General features: G+C 37.5%; 1 protein-coding gene across 1 annotated transcript in view; it reads left to right on the top strand.

Moving 5' to 3' along the window:
- The first annotated feature begins 6,111 nt into the window (after window positions 1-6,111).
- Window positions 6,112-14,570, top strand: part of LOC142350347 (neuronal acetylcholine receptor subunit alpha-5-like) — a 21,789-nt gene continuing 13,330 nt past the window's right edge. Inside the window, exon 1 of the mRNA XM_075402222.1 lies at window positions 6,112-6,134. Coding sequence (XP_075258337.1) covers window positions 6,112-6,134 — 23 coding nt within the window. The remainder of the gene's footprint in view (window positions 6,135-14,570) is intronic.

The following is a 14,570-nucleotide window of genomic DNA, read 5'->3' as shown; positions in this document are numbered from 1 at the left end:
GCGTGACAAGCGAAATTTAATGCTACATTCTATCGAAGCCAAACGGATTTGTTCATTTTGTTCAACATTTATATTTAGCAACTATTATTAGTACACAATCGTCATTCATGAAGTCAAACTATAACTCAAACTCGAACTACCTCAACCACCAGCAAAACAATACTACGACTCAACAATATTGCATCAGATTCTTTGCGATTGGATTGCGAATCAACCTGTTATTGATACAGAATATTCGACAAAACTTCTACATGGTTAACAAATTTCCCATGACATCAAAATTACACTGAAAAAATGACGTTATGGAAAAGTGTTCACATTCTGTCGACATTCTTATCTACCACCAATCAACAGTTGAATTTGACATGTAAATCCACGTAACTAGCAGCATAAAAGGAGCTTGAAAAACTACCAAAAATCAGAAGAAACTCGTTAATTTTGTCTTGCTAAATTGACATACAGTGCGTATTGAAGCACACTTTCTTGAACGGTAAATTACTTGTTATCGTGTCTTGTTTCTGTGGATCATATTAGTGATTGTACGGTTTTAACTTTACTTTGACTTGTGAAAAGAGAATTAACTTTGATATTCTCAAAACTTTCTTTTTGAGGAACGAAGTTCCTGAGTAAGAGAAACTTTGTGCAAAGCATAAAGTCAGTTTCTCCTACTGGCTTTCGCGAAGCCTACTCTAGTTTGACATTGGTTGTTATTGAAACCAATAGAGAGACTTGTTAACTTTGAATTTAGAAAAATTATTATTATCAAATTTGCAATTGGTAAAACTGCCCGTTTTACAACTGCTAACTACAGCACGGTGAAATTTTGCATAGTTATAGCCAAGTTATAAGGCTACAATTTGTAGGAACGGGAATTCCTATATTCGGTTTATAACTTGAGTTATTAACAAAAACTCAGCAGAAATTGATTGTCTCAATTTGAATTATTTTGTTATTCTGAGAGAAACAACTTTGTTATTCACCAAAGCTGAGCAATTAGTTATTAGAAGCAATTAAGCTACAAGTAATGCAACGGTATTCTACAGTATAGCGGATAATACAGTTCACAAAAGTAAACTGCAAAAATACAATATCCGGACAGATTTGAAACTGCTGAAACGAACTGGGCGGTGTAAAGTTTTCCTTGACTTTGATAGGAGAGCAGCCGTTACATTTGGTCCGCCGACCCGGTCAGTGGAAGGCAAACTGCTGTCCAATCTGATGAAGAGAGTGCAGAAGGCACCCCCCAAAGAGAATCAAACAAATCAACAGCGCAACGCCAGTGAGGCAGAGCGAAAGTTCCGAGTGCACTTCACAAATTACGTTGAAGAACTAACCTCGCTTAAAAGGAGCAAGCAAAGCAAAAGGCAATCAGGCAATCCTAACACAATCAGCAGAGAGGAGCTTCAATCAACAGCACAACGGTACGACAAGAAGTTCCAAGATTTATTAGAAGAAGTCAACACCAAAACAGGGATTGGCTACAAAATTATTGAAGATTCAGATCGACCCAACAAACTAAAGGTCCTCTATCAACAGACTATCCACCTCCTAGAAGAAGAAATACCCAAGCAACTGCAGCGTCGAAACAAGCTTGTGCCCTACCAAACAAATTTCGTAGAAGAACATCTGAAAGAAGCAAGGAAGTGCAAAGCAAGTTTGGACTATCATTGGCTTGCATATATAAGCAAAGGCACGCAACCAGAAATGAATGCAGAGCAAAGCAACGCAACCCAAGCAGTGAACGACAGCGAGAGCAACAACTACCCAACGGACAACCCATTTGCTCAAACAGTGCAAAATGGAGCAACAGCAAGTGGCCAAGAGACGGAGAATGTTTCGGAAACATCTTCAGCAAAGCAAAGGCGAGAGGAAAGGATGAAGAAATTCGATATCGAATTCGAAACCAAGATGCGACTGGAACAGGCACGGTTCGAGCGGAGGAAGCTAGAGCTAGAAAAGCAAATGAAGGAACTGGAAACCAAGCATCAACTACTGGAGGAAGAGCGCGAGCTAGAGCGCAAAGTGAAGAGAACAGCATTAGAGAACGATGATGCTCGTTCGCAATCAACTGGTGCTCGAGACAAATCGCCTTTCAACTGGACCCCCAAGAAAAGAGATGTCTCTGACTGGGCCAGCAGAATCGACAACCTTCTAACACCAGATCGATCAACAGCTCGCTTCGAAGTAACCCCTGAAGTGAACAGGCAAAGTCACTTCTCACGATATCGCAGTTCACGAGACCGATCCTCAAGTGTTGAAGACCGAGACGTTTCCCCCAGAGCTGGCCTATTACGATACAACACTGGCTATTCAGGTAGTAGTAGCCTACCAAAGCTGAAGTTGAACAACTTCGACGGGAACCCTCTCGAATGGCCGGAGTGGTCTAGTATGTTCATTGCTACAGTGGATCAACGACCAATACCAGACTCAGAGAAGATGAGCCATCTGAAAACTCTACTGACAGGCAAGGCAAGGTCAGCAATCTCTGGAATGGGCTATTCTGGACAGTTCTATGGTGCTGCATGGAGCATTCTGGAGAGGAAATTTGGAAGGCCTCATGTGATCATTGATGCACAACTGGAGAGTCTTCGCAAAGCAAGTCAGGTGAAACCACACGACTCAACAGGTCTGATCAGTTTTTCAGTTATTGTTTCGAACTTTGTGAATGTGCTCAAAGAGTACAAGCAGATTGGTGATCTGCAATCAAGCTCGACATTGTATATGGCAGTAGATAAGCTACCCCAAGTTCTCAAAGAGAAGTGGTGGTTCTATGTGGATGATAAAGATGAAGATTGGCCTGATCTGATTATGTTTGAAAAATGGCTATCAAGGACAGCATTCGTGCACGAAGGGTTTTCAGCTTTCAAGGGAGAGCGAAGAGAAGAAGACCGAAGAAGCACAAATAGAGACAAACGGTTCTCGAAAACATCGAACTTTAGTGCAAGTTCCAACGTGAAAGAAACGAAGCAAACGCAAAGTGATCACTGTCCGCTAGCTGATGGCACTCATAAAATATGGAACTGTCCACTATTCAGGAACATGAGTGTGAATGATCGGTACGCAGCAGTGAGAAAGCAACGCTTATGTTACGGATGTCTAGGCAAAGGGCATGCAATCAAAGATTGTAAAGTCAATGCGTGCGGCATCAATGGATGCATCAAGAAGCACAACCGATTGCTACACTCAGAAAACCAAATGGACGAGGGCAATCACGCAGTCAACGTAAGCGCAGCAACAATAAACGAGAGTAACGAAGTTACTAGCTTTCTTCAGATAGTTGCTTTGCTCGATAGTGGATCAACGGTTTCATTCATCGATCAAAGTGTGCCAGAGAAGTTACGAGCCCAAGGCACCGATGTGACGCTCAACATAGCTGGCATACACGGAACGAAGGATCTGAAGACAGAAAAGGTCCCTCTAAAAATAAAGGGAGTACATTCAAAAGTGCATTCAATCGAAGCGTTTGCACACCCGTCAATCTCCTTGGGAAACACAAACTACAACTACAACAAGCTGAAGCAAAGCTTCAACCACCTGAGTGTTTTACCCAACAAAAGCTTCAACTTGATGGAAGTTGGCGTCATCCTTGGTCAAGATGCTTATGAGCTACAACGCCCATTGGACTATAAGATAGGAACACGAAGTGAACCTTTCGCCGTTCTAACCGAGCTAGGATGGGTAGTCAGTGGACCCATGACGGGCAAAAGAAGACAAAATGTTTGTCATTTCGCCTTCACAGAAGATGTGAAAGTGGCTGAGAATATCCAAACCTGGTGGGACATAGAAACCTATGCTTCCAAAATCAACGTCGTCAGTCAGTCAAAGAAGGAACTGCAGGCACAAAAGATGCTAGAGAGTACGACAAAGTTCACAGGCGAGCGGTACGAAGTGGGAATGCTGTGGAGTGAACCAGAGCCAAACCTACCGAACAACTACAGCTCAGCCTTGGGTCAGCTTTACTCACTGGAGCGAAGATTCCAAAGGGACCCAAACCTGAAGAATTTGTATCAACAGTCAATAGATACAGACGTAGAAAAAGGATTCGTAAAGATATTGGACGAGTCCGAAGTGAAAGGCAACTTCGGGAAAGAATGGTATTTGCCACACCATCCAGTGCTAAACCCGAACAAGCCTGGCAAAGTAAGACGTGTTTGCAATGCTGCCTCAAAGTACAAAGAAGTATGCCTAAATGATAAGCTACTAGCAGGACCTGATCTGCTACATGGGTTGATTGGAACAATATTCAGATTCCGTGAAGGACCAATAGCCCTGACAGCTGACATCGAATCGATGTTTCTACAAGTGCAAGTTCCCGAACAGGATAGAAGTTGCTTGAGGTTTTTATGGCGTCCAAGAACTAGCGAACCTGTTCAGATATACGAATATCAGCGTCACGTATTTGGAGCTAAGAGTTCTCCAACTTGTGCAAACTATGCTCTCAAGCGAGTGGGACTGGACAACGAAAAAGAGTATCCGATTGCAGCAAAGGCAATACAAAACAACTTCTACATGGACGATTTCATCAAATCAGTAGAAACCCCGGAAGAAGCTATTGAAGTCTTCAATCAACTACAACCTCTTCTCTCACAACATGGATTTGAATTGAAGAAGTGGATAAGCAACAACGATGCAGTTACCAAAGCAATACCAGAAGACTTGAAGTCAATCAGCAACACGAAGCAAGTCGAAGTGAAACCCACTACGGAGGGATCCTCAGTGCTAGGACTACAATGGACCGTTACTGATGACAGTCTTCAAGTATGCAGAGGTACAAACAAGGAAATTGAAGCACCTATAACCCAGAGGAAGATTCTGTCACTGGTATCTTCAGTATTCGACCCGATCGGATTGTTTGCTCCGTTCAGTGTTCACATGAGACGACTTCTGAAAGGCATCTGGACTAAGAATGGACAACATTGGGACAACGAAGTGGAGCCTAGTGAAGAAGAGGAATTCCTGAGATGGAAAGAACAACTTCCAATAGTGGCTGAAACAAGCATCGATAGAAGATACTTCAACAGAGAGAGGGATAAAACCGAACTTCATGTGTTTGCTGACGCATCTGAAGACACGATGTGTGCAGTGGCTTATCTACGCTCACAACCAAAAGAATACTCAGCTGACTTAGCATTTGTCATTGGAAAATGCAGAGTGGCACCGATGAGGCATCTTTCAATACCACGATTGGAGTTGCAAGCGGCAGTCATGGCAGTGAGGTTGAAAGAACAGATAGTCAAGGAACATGAAATGAAGATAAATAGTTGCAGTTTTTGGTCAGACTCAACTACGGTATTGCAGTGGATACACAGTTCCCATCGTAAACAACAAGTGTTTGTGGCCAATCGAGTGGCTGAGATACTAGATGCAACCGATGTTTCGCAGTGGAAACATGTGAGCGGTATCAACAACCCAGCTGACATTGGCACGAGAGCAATCAACATTGAAGAACTCAAAAGAAGTGAGTGGCTCACTGGGCCGGCCTGGTTGAAACGACCAGAAAGTGAATGGCCAGAGCAAGTGAACCTAATCTTTGCATCAGATGAAGAGAATATACCCTTATCAGCATTCATGATACAGGCTGAAGAGAAGAAAGCTGTTATTCAGTGGGAACGATTCAGTAACTTCAACAGACTAGTAAATACAGTGGCATACGTACAGCGAGCATTGAACAAACACAAACCAGCAACACTCGTAGTCAGCATTGAAGAAAGAGAAAAAGCAAAAGCAACGATCTTCAAACTACTACAACAAGAACAGTTTGGTGAAGAGATGAAATCTCTGAAAACTGAAAAGGAAATTCCAAAAGGCAGCAAAATCCTACAATTTTCACCTTTCCTAGATGAGGCAGGACTTATTCGAGCAAAAGGCAGAATAGGCAAAAGTCAATTGGACTTCAATGCAAAGCATCCAATTCTGCTACATTGGAAACATCATGCGGTTGAATTATTCTTGCGAAACGAGCACAAGGACAATCAACACGAAGGCACTGAGCATGTAAGAAACATTGTTCAGCAGAAGATGTGGATCCTAGGCATACGAAATGCCTTGCGATCAATCAAGAACAAGTGTGTAACCTGCAGAAAAGGCAGAGCACAAACGATAGCACCAGTAATGGCAGGTCTACCCGAAGAACGGTTAGATGCTTCTACAGCTTTCACAAATGTTGGAGTTGACTACTTTGGCCCTTTCATTGTGAAGATTGGGCGAAGAAATGAAAAGCGATGGTGTTGTCTTTTCACATGTCTGACTATGAGAGCGGTGCATATAGAAGTGGTACCCAAGTTGGACACAGATAGTTGTCTCAATGCAATAATGAGATTTATTGCTCGAAGAGGCAAACCGAATACGATCATCAGCGACAACGGGACAAATTTTGTTGGAGCTGAAAGAGAGTTTGCAGAGTACGTTGCGGAATGGAACAAAGAAGGGATCGAAGAACATCTAATTCAACGAGGAATCAGATGGAAGTTCAACCCACCCGCAGCACCTAACTTTGGAGGAGTATGGGAGCGGTTGGTGAGAAGTTGCAAGAAAGCAATGTATGCAGTGTTGGGGAACAGATCAGTCACCGAGGACGTTCTTTCAACAAAGATGTGTATTGTTGAGCAGACATTGAACGCAAGACCTTTGACTCCAGTCAGTTCAGATGTTAATGACTTAGAAGCATTGACCCCCAATCACTTCTTGCTTGGCAACAAGAACGTTTGCTTACCCTATCTAGAAACTCGTTAATTTTGTCTTGCTAAATTGACATACAGTGCGTATTGAAGCACACTTTCTTGAGCGGTAAATTACTTGTTATCGTGTCTTGTTTCTGTGGATCATATTAGTGATTGTACGGTTTTAACTTTACTTTGACTTGTGAAAAGAGAATTAACTTTGATATTCTCAAAACTTTCTTTCTGAGGAACGAAGTTCCTGAGTAAGAGAAACTTTGTGCAAAGCATAAAGCCAGTTTCTCCTACTGGCTTTCGCGAAGCCTACTCTAGTTTGACATTGGTTGTTATTGAAACCAATAGAGAGACTTATTAAATTTGAATTTAGAAAAATTATTATTGTCAAATTTGCAATTGGTAAAACTGCCCGTTTTACAACTGCTAACTACAGCAGGGTGAAATTTTGCATAGTTATAGCCAAGTTATAGGGCTACAATTTGTAGGAACGGGAATTCCTATATTCGGTTTATAACTTGAGTTATTAACAAAAACTCAGCAGAAATTGATTGTCTCAATTTGAATTATTTTGTTATTCTGAGAGAAACAACTTTGTTATTCAGCAAAGCTGAGCAATTAGTTATTAGAAGCAATTAAGCTACAAGTAATGCAACGGTATTCTACAGTGTAGCGGATAATACAGTTCACAAAAGTAAACTGCAAAAATACAATATCCGGACAGATTTGAAACCGCTGAAACGAACTGGGCGGTGTAAAGTTTTCCTTGACTTTGATAGGAGAGCAGCCGTTACAGCCATTAAACCCACAATTGCATGGGTTCTGGAAATCTTAACTTTTTAGGTTTTTTTGTCAAGCTCAAATAATGACAGCTTTATGTACAAATAAATTCAGCAAAACAAAGAACAACTAAAAATTAGTTACATAAAGAGAGACCTACAATGTCGCAATTTTTTTGACTTTTCATTATTTCACAGTTTTTACAAACAAGCGCGTATTTAATTTCAGATAAAAGTATCACGTAAAAAAAGCGAAAATTTCATGCAAAAATACAAAGAATTCGTCTAAATAGGTACTTTAACAGAATTTTTCTCTGGAGCAAATTTCAAAACAAGACGACTCGTGCAAGTCTGTGATTAGCACTGTATGTTCCAACACAGTTCTCAAGAGTTCGATATTAACCAATATTTTTTCTCAGAAAAATTTTTGCGAATATCCTAATGTAATTTATATGCACTGGAGACTGGAGAAAATTACTTGCTCTGTTTGAACCAAAAGTATGTCGTCTTCATTCGGCAAACAACAGCGAAAACTCTTGAATGCGTTCTACAAAGATAAGTGTAATACAATTTGAAAGACAGGGACACAAACAAACCATAAAAACAAACACACACACGCACGCACGCACACACACACACAAACACACAGCACATTACAAATACAAAGAGAACAACACAAATATAAACCTCAACACCAAAAAATATTTAAAAAAATTCTTTTGGGCTTTTGATCTTTGTTTAAGATCTGTCAGAATATAATAGGTCTTCTTCGTTTCTTTTCCAAATAAACTGGTGTAGACTGGTTGTTGTAAAGGTATCGATAATCGTAATGTTGGCGCTTGAATATGAAATGCAAATTAAAAAATGTTTTTTTGGTTGTCTCATGAGAATAATGAAAACTTTCATTTTTTCAAAATCTTGCAGCAATAGTTTTTTTAAACCTTACCAGCAAGATTTTCAAAGACAATTTTTAGTTTCAGACAAACTTATTGCCTCATTTTGTAACAGAAATTTAATTTTTTTAATTTACGTTTTCGCATAGTTTTTGCATTCTGCCTCTCTTTGTGTCTAAAAAAAAATCAATCAGACTAACTCATTCTTTCTCTCTTTCTCCTAGACTCTTAAAAAACACATTTTACCATATTACACTCGTATCCACATTCATACAACCAAACAAGGGCACACGCAAACACAAACACAAATAAAAACTGACGCTAAAAAAATTCCTTTTAGTTTTCTTTTTGGCAACTGATTCTTACCCATTGTTCACTTCGTTCATTTATTTCTTGATTGGTTATTTTGTAAAACTAAGTGTGGAGTTCTTGAAGCATTTGAACCAGTGATTGTAAAAATGTTACTGAACATTTAAAAAACAAAGTTTTTAAAAAAAATTTTCAAAACCCTTTGATATTTGTTTCTTTCATGAGTATAATGGGCAATTCGTTTTTGAGCTCTGCTTCTACACGTGTCTAACATCTGCGGGAACGTTAAATGTTTTTATGGCTTCTTTCTGTAGTATTGAAAAAATTGATTATTTTGGTTTTTGTTGTGAAACAAACAGAAGTTTATTTTCGTTTTTCAGAAAGAGTGTTCAATTTATTATGAGAACTTTTACAATCAATAAACATTTAGCTATCCAATTTAAAGAAATGCCCACACTCTGGAAAAGTTCAATTCTGTTAGCAACTTCAAAATGAATAGAAAAGATATATATTTTTCTTATAGTTTTCAAAAAAATTTAACATTTGTCTTAAGTTTTACATCCTGGCGATCAATTAACTCTCTAAATCTCATAATGTTAAGTTTTTCTATCATACTAGAGGAATTTAGTGCGATTGACCTGCTCTGACAACATAAGCAATACAAAAAAAAGAGATAAGAAAAAATTTCATTATTAAATCTGGTTGATTGGATGTTCATTCCATGAAACAGGTTTTTGCACGTCTCCACGGTTTTGAAAACACAATGAATGTTAATTTTGCTGCTATAAGAATATTTCTTGGCAAATTCAACGCTAGAGTTTAGAGAAATGAATACGATTTTCTTCTTTTAGTTTTGCATTTCCAAAGTTGATCTTTGGCTATTTTTGGAGCTCAAAATTGCATGAAATCGTCTATTATCCCAGAAACCTCTTTGATTCAGAGAAACATTGTTTGTTACATTAGCTTTTAATTAGAAGAGACCGGAGGGATAGAAAAAAAATTAATTAAAATTTCGAGAAAAAAAACAAAACAAAATTTTATTTCAAAGTTTCTGGTCAAATAGACAAAATTGCTTGTCTTTTAGGCTCAAAACTTAAAAAAAATTCTTGCTACAATCAAAACTCTCTTTAACCTACCTAATTTTACTGCAAATTTCTCCGTTCATTTTTATCTTAATTTTTAACGCTATCTGTCAGCAATATCTGTTTACTCAATCTCAGAAATTTATCTAATCACATTCCATGAGCTAATCTTGCCGTAGTACCTAAAGTTTTGAAGTGCTGATGTTCAAAACAAATAACAGAATTGATTACTGGATAAGTTTTGGAAAAACTTGTGCTGGGTAAGTAGCTTTTTTGGTACCAATAGAAAATTCTTTAGCGACGGGCTCTATTTGTGGTCAAGCAATCAATAAACAATAATAGGTTAAATTTTACATGTAGTGCGGAAGTTTGTCCTCATCAAATGATTACTCAAAGAGAAATAACAGACGTACTTAAACAACCTTATCACATGTAATGTTGTTCTCAAAATCACGCAAAAACAAAACGAAACTTAGGGAAAACCCAAAAATTGTAATTTAAATCAGGCTATTTTGGATTGCTAAAAATTCAATTCCTTTGCGTTCGAAAAAGAACATATTTGCGTACTGTGCCCAAAAAGACTGTTTTTTGTAGTTTTTTTTCGTTTTTTACCCCTTACCGTTAATCGTTATTTTTAACCCTTCTACTGTTAATCGACATAATTTGAATTATCCGCTTTTAAAATAAGTAATTTTGGGACGAGAACGAAAAGCATCCATATATCACAATATGTATTTTATTCAATTAATTTTTTTTCAGACACTACAATTGACATTTATTTCCACTGCTTTTGTACTGAAAAAAAATGCAACTCAGCATAAATTTAGCCTACTCAACTAAAATGCCCCGACAGTGTTTTAATGCGTTAATTCTTTGCGTTTAAGTAACCATCAAAGCTGACAAAACTTGGCATGAATCTCATGTGCTGAATGCTAACAGAAAAAAGGGAGAAAAAAGGACGCCGATCACATTTCAATTCTCTTGAATAAATTTGCGTTTGAGACGACGCAAACAAGTACAATTTTAGCATCAATGCGGTGAAGAGCTAGTTTGATAGAAAATGAAATCAAATTACTACAGATACTACAGAGTATCTGAGAGAAACACTGTTTTTTTTCTGTGTTAGTAAGCTCTTTTATTAAAAGGTACCAACAATTATGTGTGAAATGGCTAATTATCAATTTATATTCAAACTAAAGGATGCATTATGTAGGTTGAGGTAAGGCAGTCGCATCCTCTAATCAGACCTCCCAGTCAAAAGTGACCGCTGATCAGGCCATCCAAAGTTTCCTCTGATGATACATGATGCAGACCTCTGACCAGATTCTCATGCGATCCTTGTCCAGACAAGTTCCAGACTATTGCCCACACATTTGTGGGCACAAAATCTTTTCTGTTTTGACTAAAACGGTTTTTTTTTTCATGGCAAATAAAATGACTTTCAGAACAATATGAGGTTTTGCAAAATAACTATGGTTAATTAAACTTTGGTGGAATTGAATTTTATTATGATCACTGATGCCCATTTTCACTTTTGAGTTCATTGGCTAAAACAGCCAACAACTTGATAAATAGCCGTGACCTCAATAAGAAAGATCGTCGTCTCACCCCATTGCCTTTTCTAAAATACGCTATATTATGCTTCGGATCAAAAACGATAAGAGAGCTCCGTGCAGGCTGAGCACCCAGCATTCTCTACTTTAAATAAGTAGGCATTACGAAGTTGGCATGCATCTGTTCGTTGAGTATACAGGGATCTATGCCCGACAAAAATGTCAAATAATTGAAGTAGGAGAAAATCTCAGAACACTTGCGTTCAAATGTTTTGACTGTCAAAGGTTCCGAGTCATAAGCTTCAAACCTCCAATGGGGATCAGCTTCCAGATGTGCGATTCCAAGTCAACTCAATATCATTTATCTTACCAATGCTGGACTAGATTATCTGTGTCCTCTTTTGTCATCCATCCCGACTCATAAGTCGAAGCTATATTTTCCTCCTGACGTGTCTTGCCACTGGATTCGTTCCCTTGGAACTTGCAGAGGGACCCCGTTTAATCTAGGCTCATTAACGCGATGTGCCGTGAAAATAGTTCCAAAACTCCCAACAGGTTAGAGTTGAGTTTATAGTCTCCGGCGAAAAGGTAATGACCACCATTATCTTCAGCCTGTTCCGCAAATGTTAAATTTTAAGAAAAGATAGAACAGGATCAGAGATAAGCCAACTTTTAGGACCAATAAATTGACTTACTTGAAAATTATGATTCGGCAACCTTTGATTTGACTTTCTTGCATTCGAAGTCTGTTTTGAACAGATTTTTGTGTGCTTCAAGCCGGTTATTTCACAAATCAGTGCTCTGGAAACCTACTATAATCAAAACTTCGTGGAATTGAACAATTTTTCAAACCGTGTAAATTCTCAAGTAAGCGTAGTTGCGCTCTTAATTATCTGATCAGAGATCAACAGTAAAAGTCAGCTTTGAAAATTCTTATAATATTGCTGATGTTGATTCTTGTTGTCCTAACCTAAAAATTCATTTATATAAAATCACACTTAAATGTGTTTTGCTTTTAAACGGAATACAAACGCTGTAAGTTTTCAATTCTTGGTATACCAGGATCATAAAATGCTGGAGCCACAGTTTCAGGTTTAGAATGAAACAAAATAGTTCTTGTTTCAAAAATTTACTTCAGAACGTACCGAACAGTTCATTTTTAGCTGCCAGACGTAAAACAATTCCTTGATAAGAACCCAGCTGTGTTGTTGGCTCAACTCTCTGCTGCAACAAATTCGTAGAGCCGAATAATTATATTAAAAAATGTAGGCATCTATGATCATATTTTTATGCGATCATAGTACTCTGCGATCAGAATAGTACACTTCTAGAACCTCCTCTGTACTCGGGTCAACGTATCAACGCTAATTATAATTATGATAATTAAAACTATGTAAAATTGGTGGCGAATGAGTTGAATTTCTGTAAAATCTACGCTTGAAGCGTTGAAAAGAAAGTACTTAGCGTAGGTCTTACTATCTTATTTTGCTTATTTAAATTTGCGTTGAATTTAGCGTTGGTCTTACATAATTTTGTGTTTTTATGTGTAGATATTACGTAATTTAGGCGTTTCCAAGCGTCCATCTTGCATAAAAACAAAGTTTAAATTTCAGTGTTTATCACATGCATAATAACGTTTAATATAGCGTTGATCCTATATTTATATTATGGGGCTAGGGGTATTAGCCGACACACCAATTAGAAGACACGCCAATTGGCCGACAGATTTCATCAAGACGACATGAAAAAGGCCGAAATCGAAACTGTGTAATTTAAGTAGTGTTATTAGAAGTGTCGACTTAATTATGCTCGGCCGTAATAATTTGATCGGTTGTGATAGATTCATATCAAGTCCTACGGGCCGCTGAGGCATGGCCAAATTAGCTAGCAGTAATAGCCAATTAATGTTTGTTTTACAACTAAGGGACGCTACTTTTACCGCTTAATGCGCGCGTAATTATCGTGAACTGTGGTTTTTGAGTAGTTATATTTGCTCAAGTGTCGGCTAAAAGGTGTGTCGGCTAATTTGTATGTCGGCCATTTGACCGGTTACGTTATATTATATTATATATATATATATAATATATATATATATATATATATATATATATAACATAACGTAACCGGTCAATTGGCCGACATACAAATTAGCCGACACACTTTTTAGCCGAATTTTGCGAACTACTTAAATTTGAGAATTTACTTAAGTTTGAGAATTTTGCGAACTACTTAAATTTTAATATAGGTATATATATATATATATATATATATATATATATATATATATATATATATCAATATATATATATATATATATATATATATATATATATACATATATATATATATATATGTATATATATATATATATATATATATATATATATTCAATGCTAAAGTTATAGCGTTGGTCATGCATAGATTAGATCTTAATTTAGTGTTCAGCATATTTTCATCCCTCAAATTTTTAGCGTTGATATTAAATAATAGCGTGTAAATTAACATTGGTCTTACAAGTATTCCAATTTCCTATAAGTCTCAATCAATTTAATTGTTTGGTGTGCCTTGTCCAGAAAAAATTTGGATTTTTATACGTATTTTTTATACTGATATATGTTTATGTTTTTGTGCGGTTAGGAAGTCAAATAATGTCAGCCAAACTTGGCAAGAGACATTTTCTATGCAGATAAAGTCTCAAAATGTACAATGGTTTCGTTTCGCCCGCCCCGGAAAAAGTTGGATTTGCATTTTGAATTTTGACATTTTTAGACAACACTTGGTATGACAAGATTCCCATGGCATAAAGAACCTCAATCAAGGCCTATTTTTGTCGAAGCGTGTCTAGGAAAAAAGTTGCCGATTTTCATATTAAAGTTTGAGAATTTTGCGAACTACGAATTTTAATATAGGTAAAATTTTGTCGAGCCCAGAAGCTGATCAAATCGAATTAAACTTGGCATGCGAGATCTCACATTTGTATAAAACCTCAATCTGTAAACATTTTTGGTTTAGCTCACCCAGAAAATAAAGTTGAGTATTCATACACGTAGAAATGCGTGTACTCTACGAGTGTTGTAGAGTACACGCTAAGAAATGCCAAAATTTTGTAAGATCTGAGAAACGCTAATATACGTAAAGTTACAGTGCAATTTATCAGGATTTCATTGTTTAAGAAAACTAAAATATAGCGTGGTACAGTGATAGAATAGGAGACAAGCATGTGAAAGGGCAGTTGATCGAGTCAGACAGACGCGGACAGAGGTCTAAGCGTTGAAACAATGCT

Source organism: Convolutriloba macropyga, chromosome 1 (assembly GCF_964194025.1).
Source record: "Convolutriloba macropyga chromosome 1, txConMacr16.3, whole genome shotgun sequence".
NCBI classification, from domain to species: domain Eukaryota; kingdom Metazoa; phylum Xenacoelomorpha; order Acoela; family Convolutidae; genus Convolutriloba; species Convolutriloba macropyga.
The sequence above is the reverse complement of the archived record's forward strand: the minus strand, read 5'-3'. Positions and strand labels throughout refer to the sequence as shown.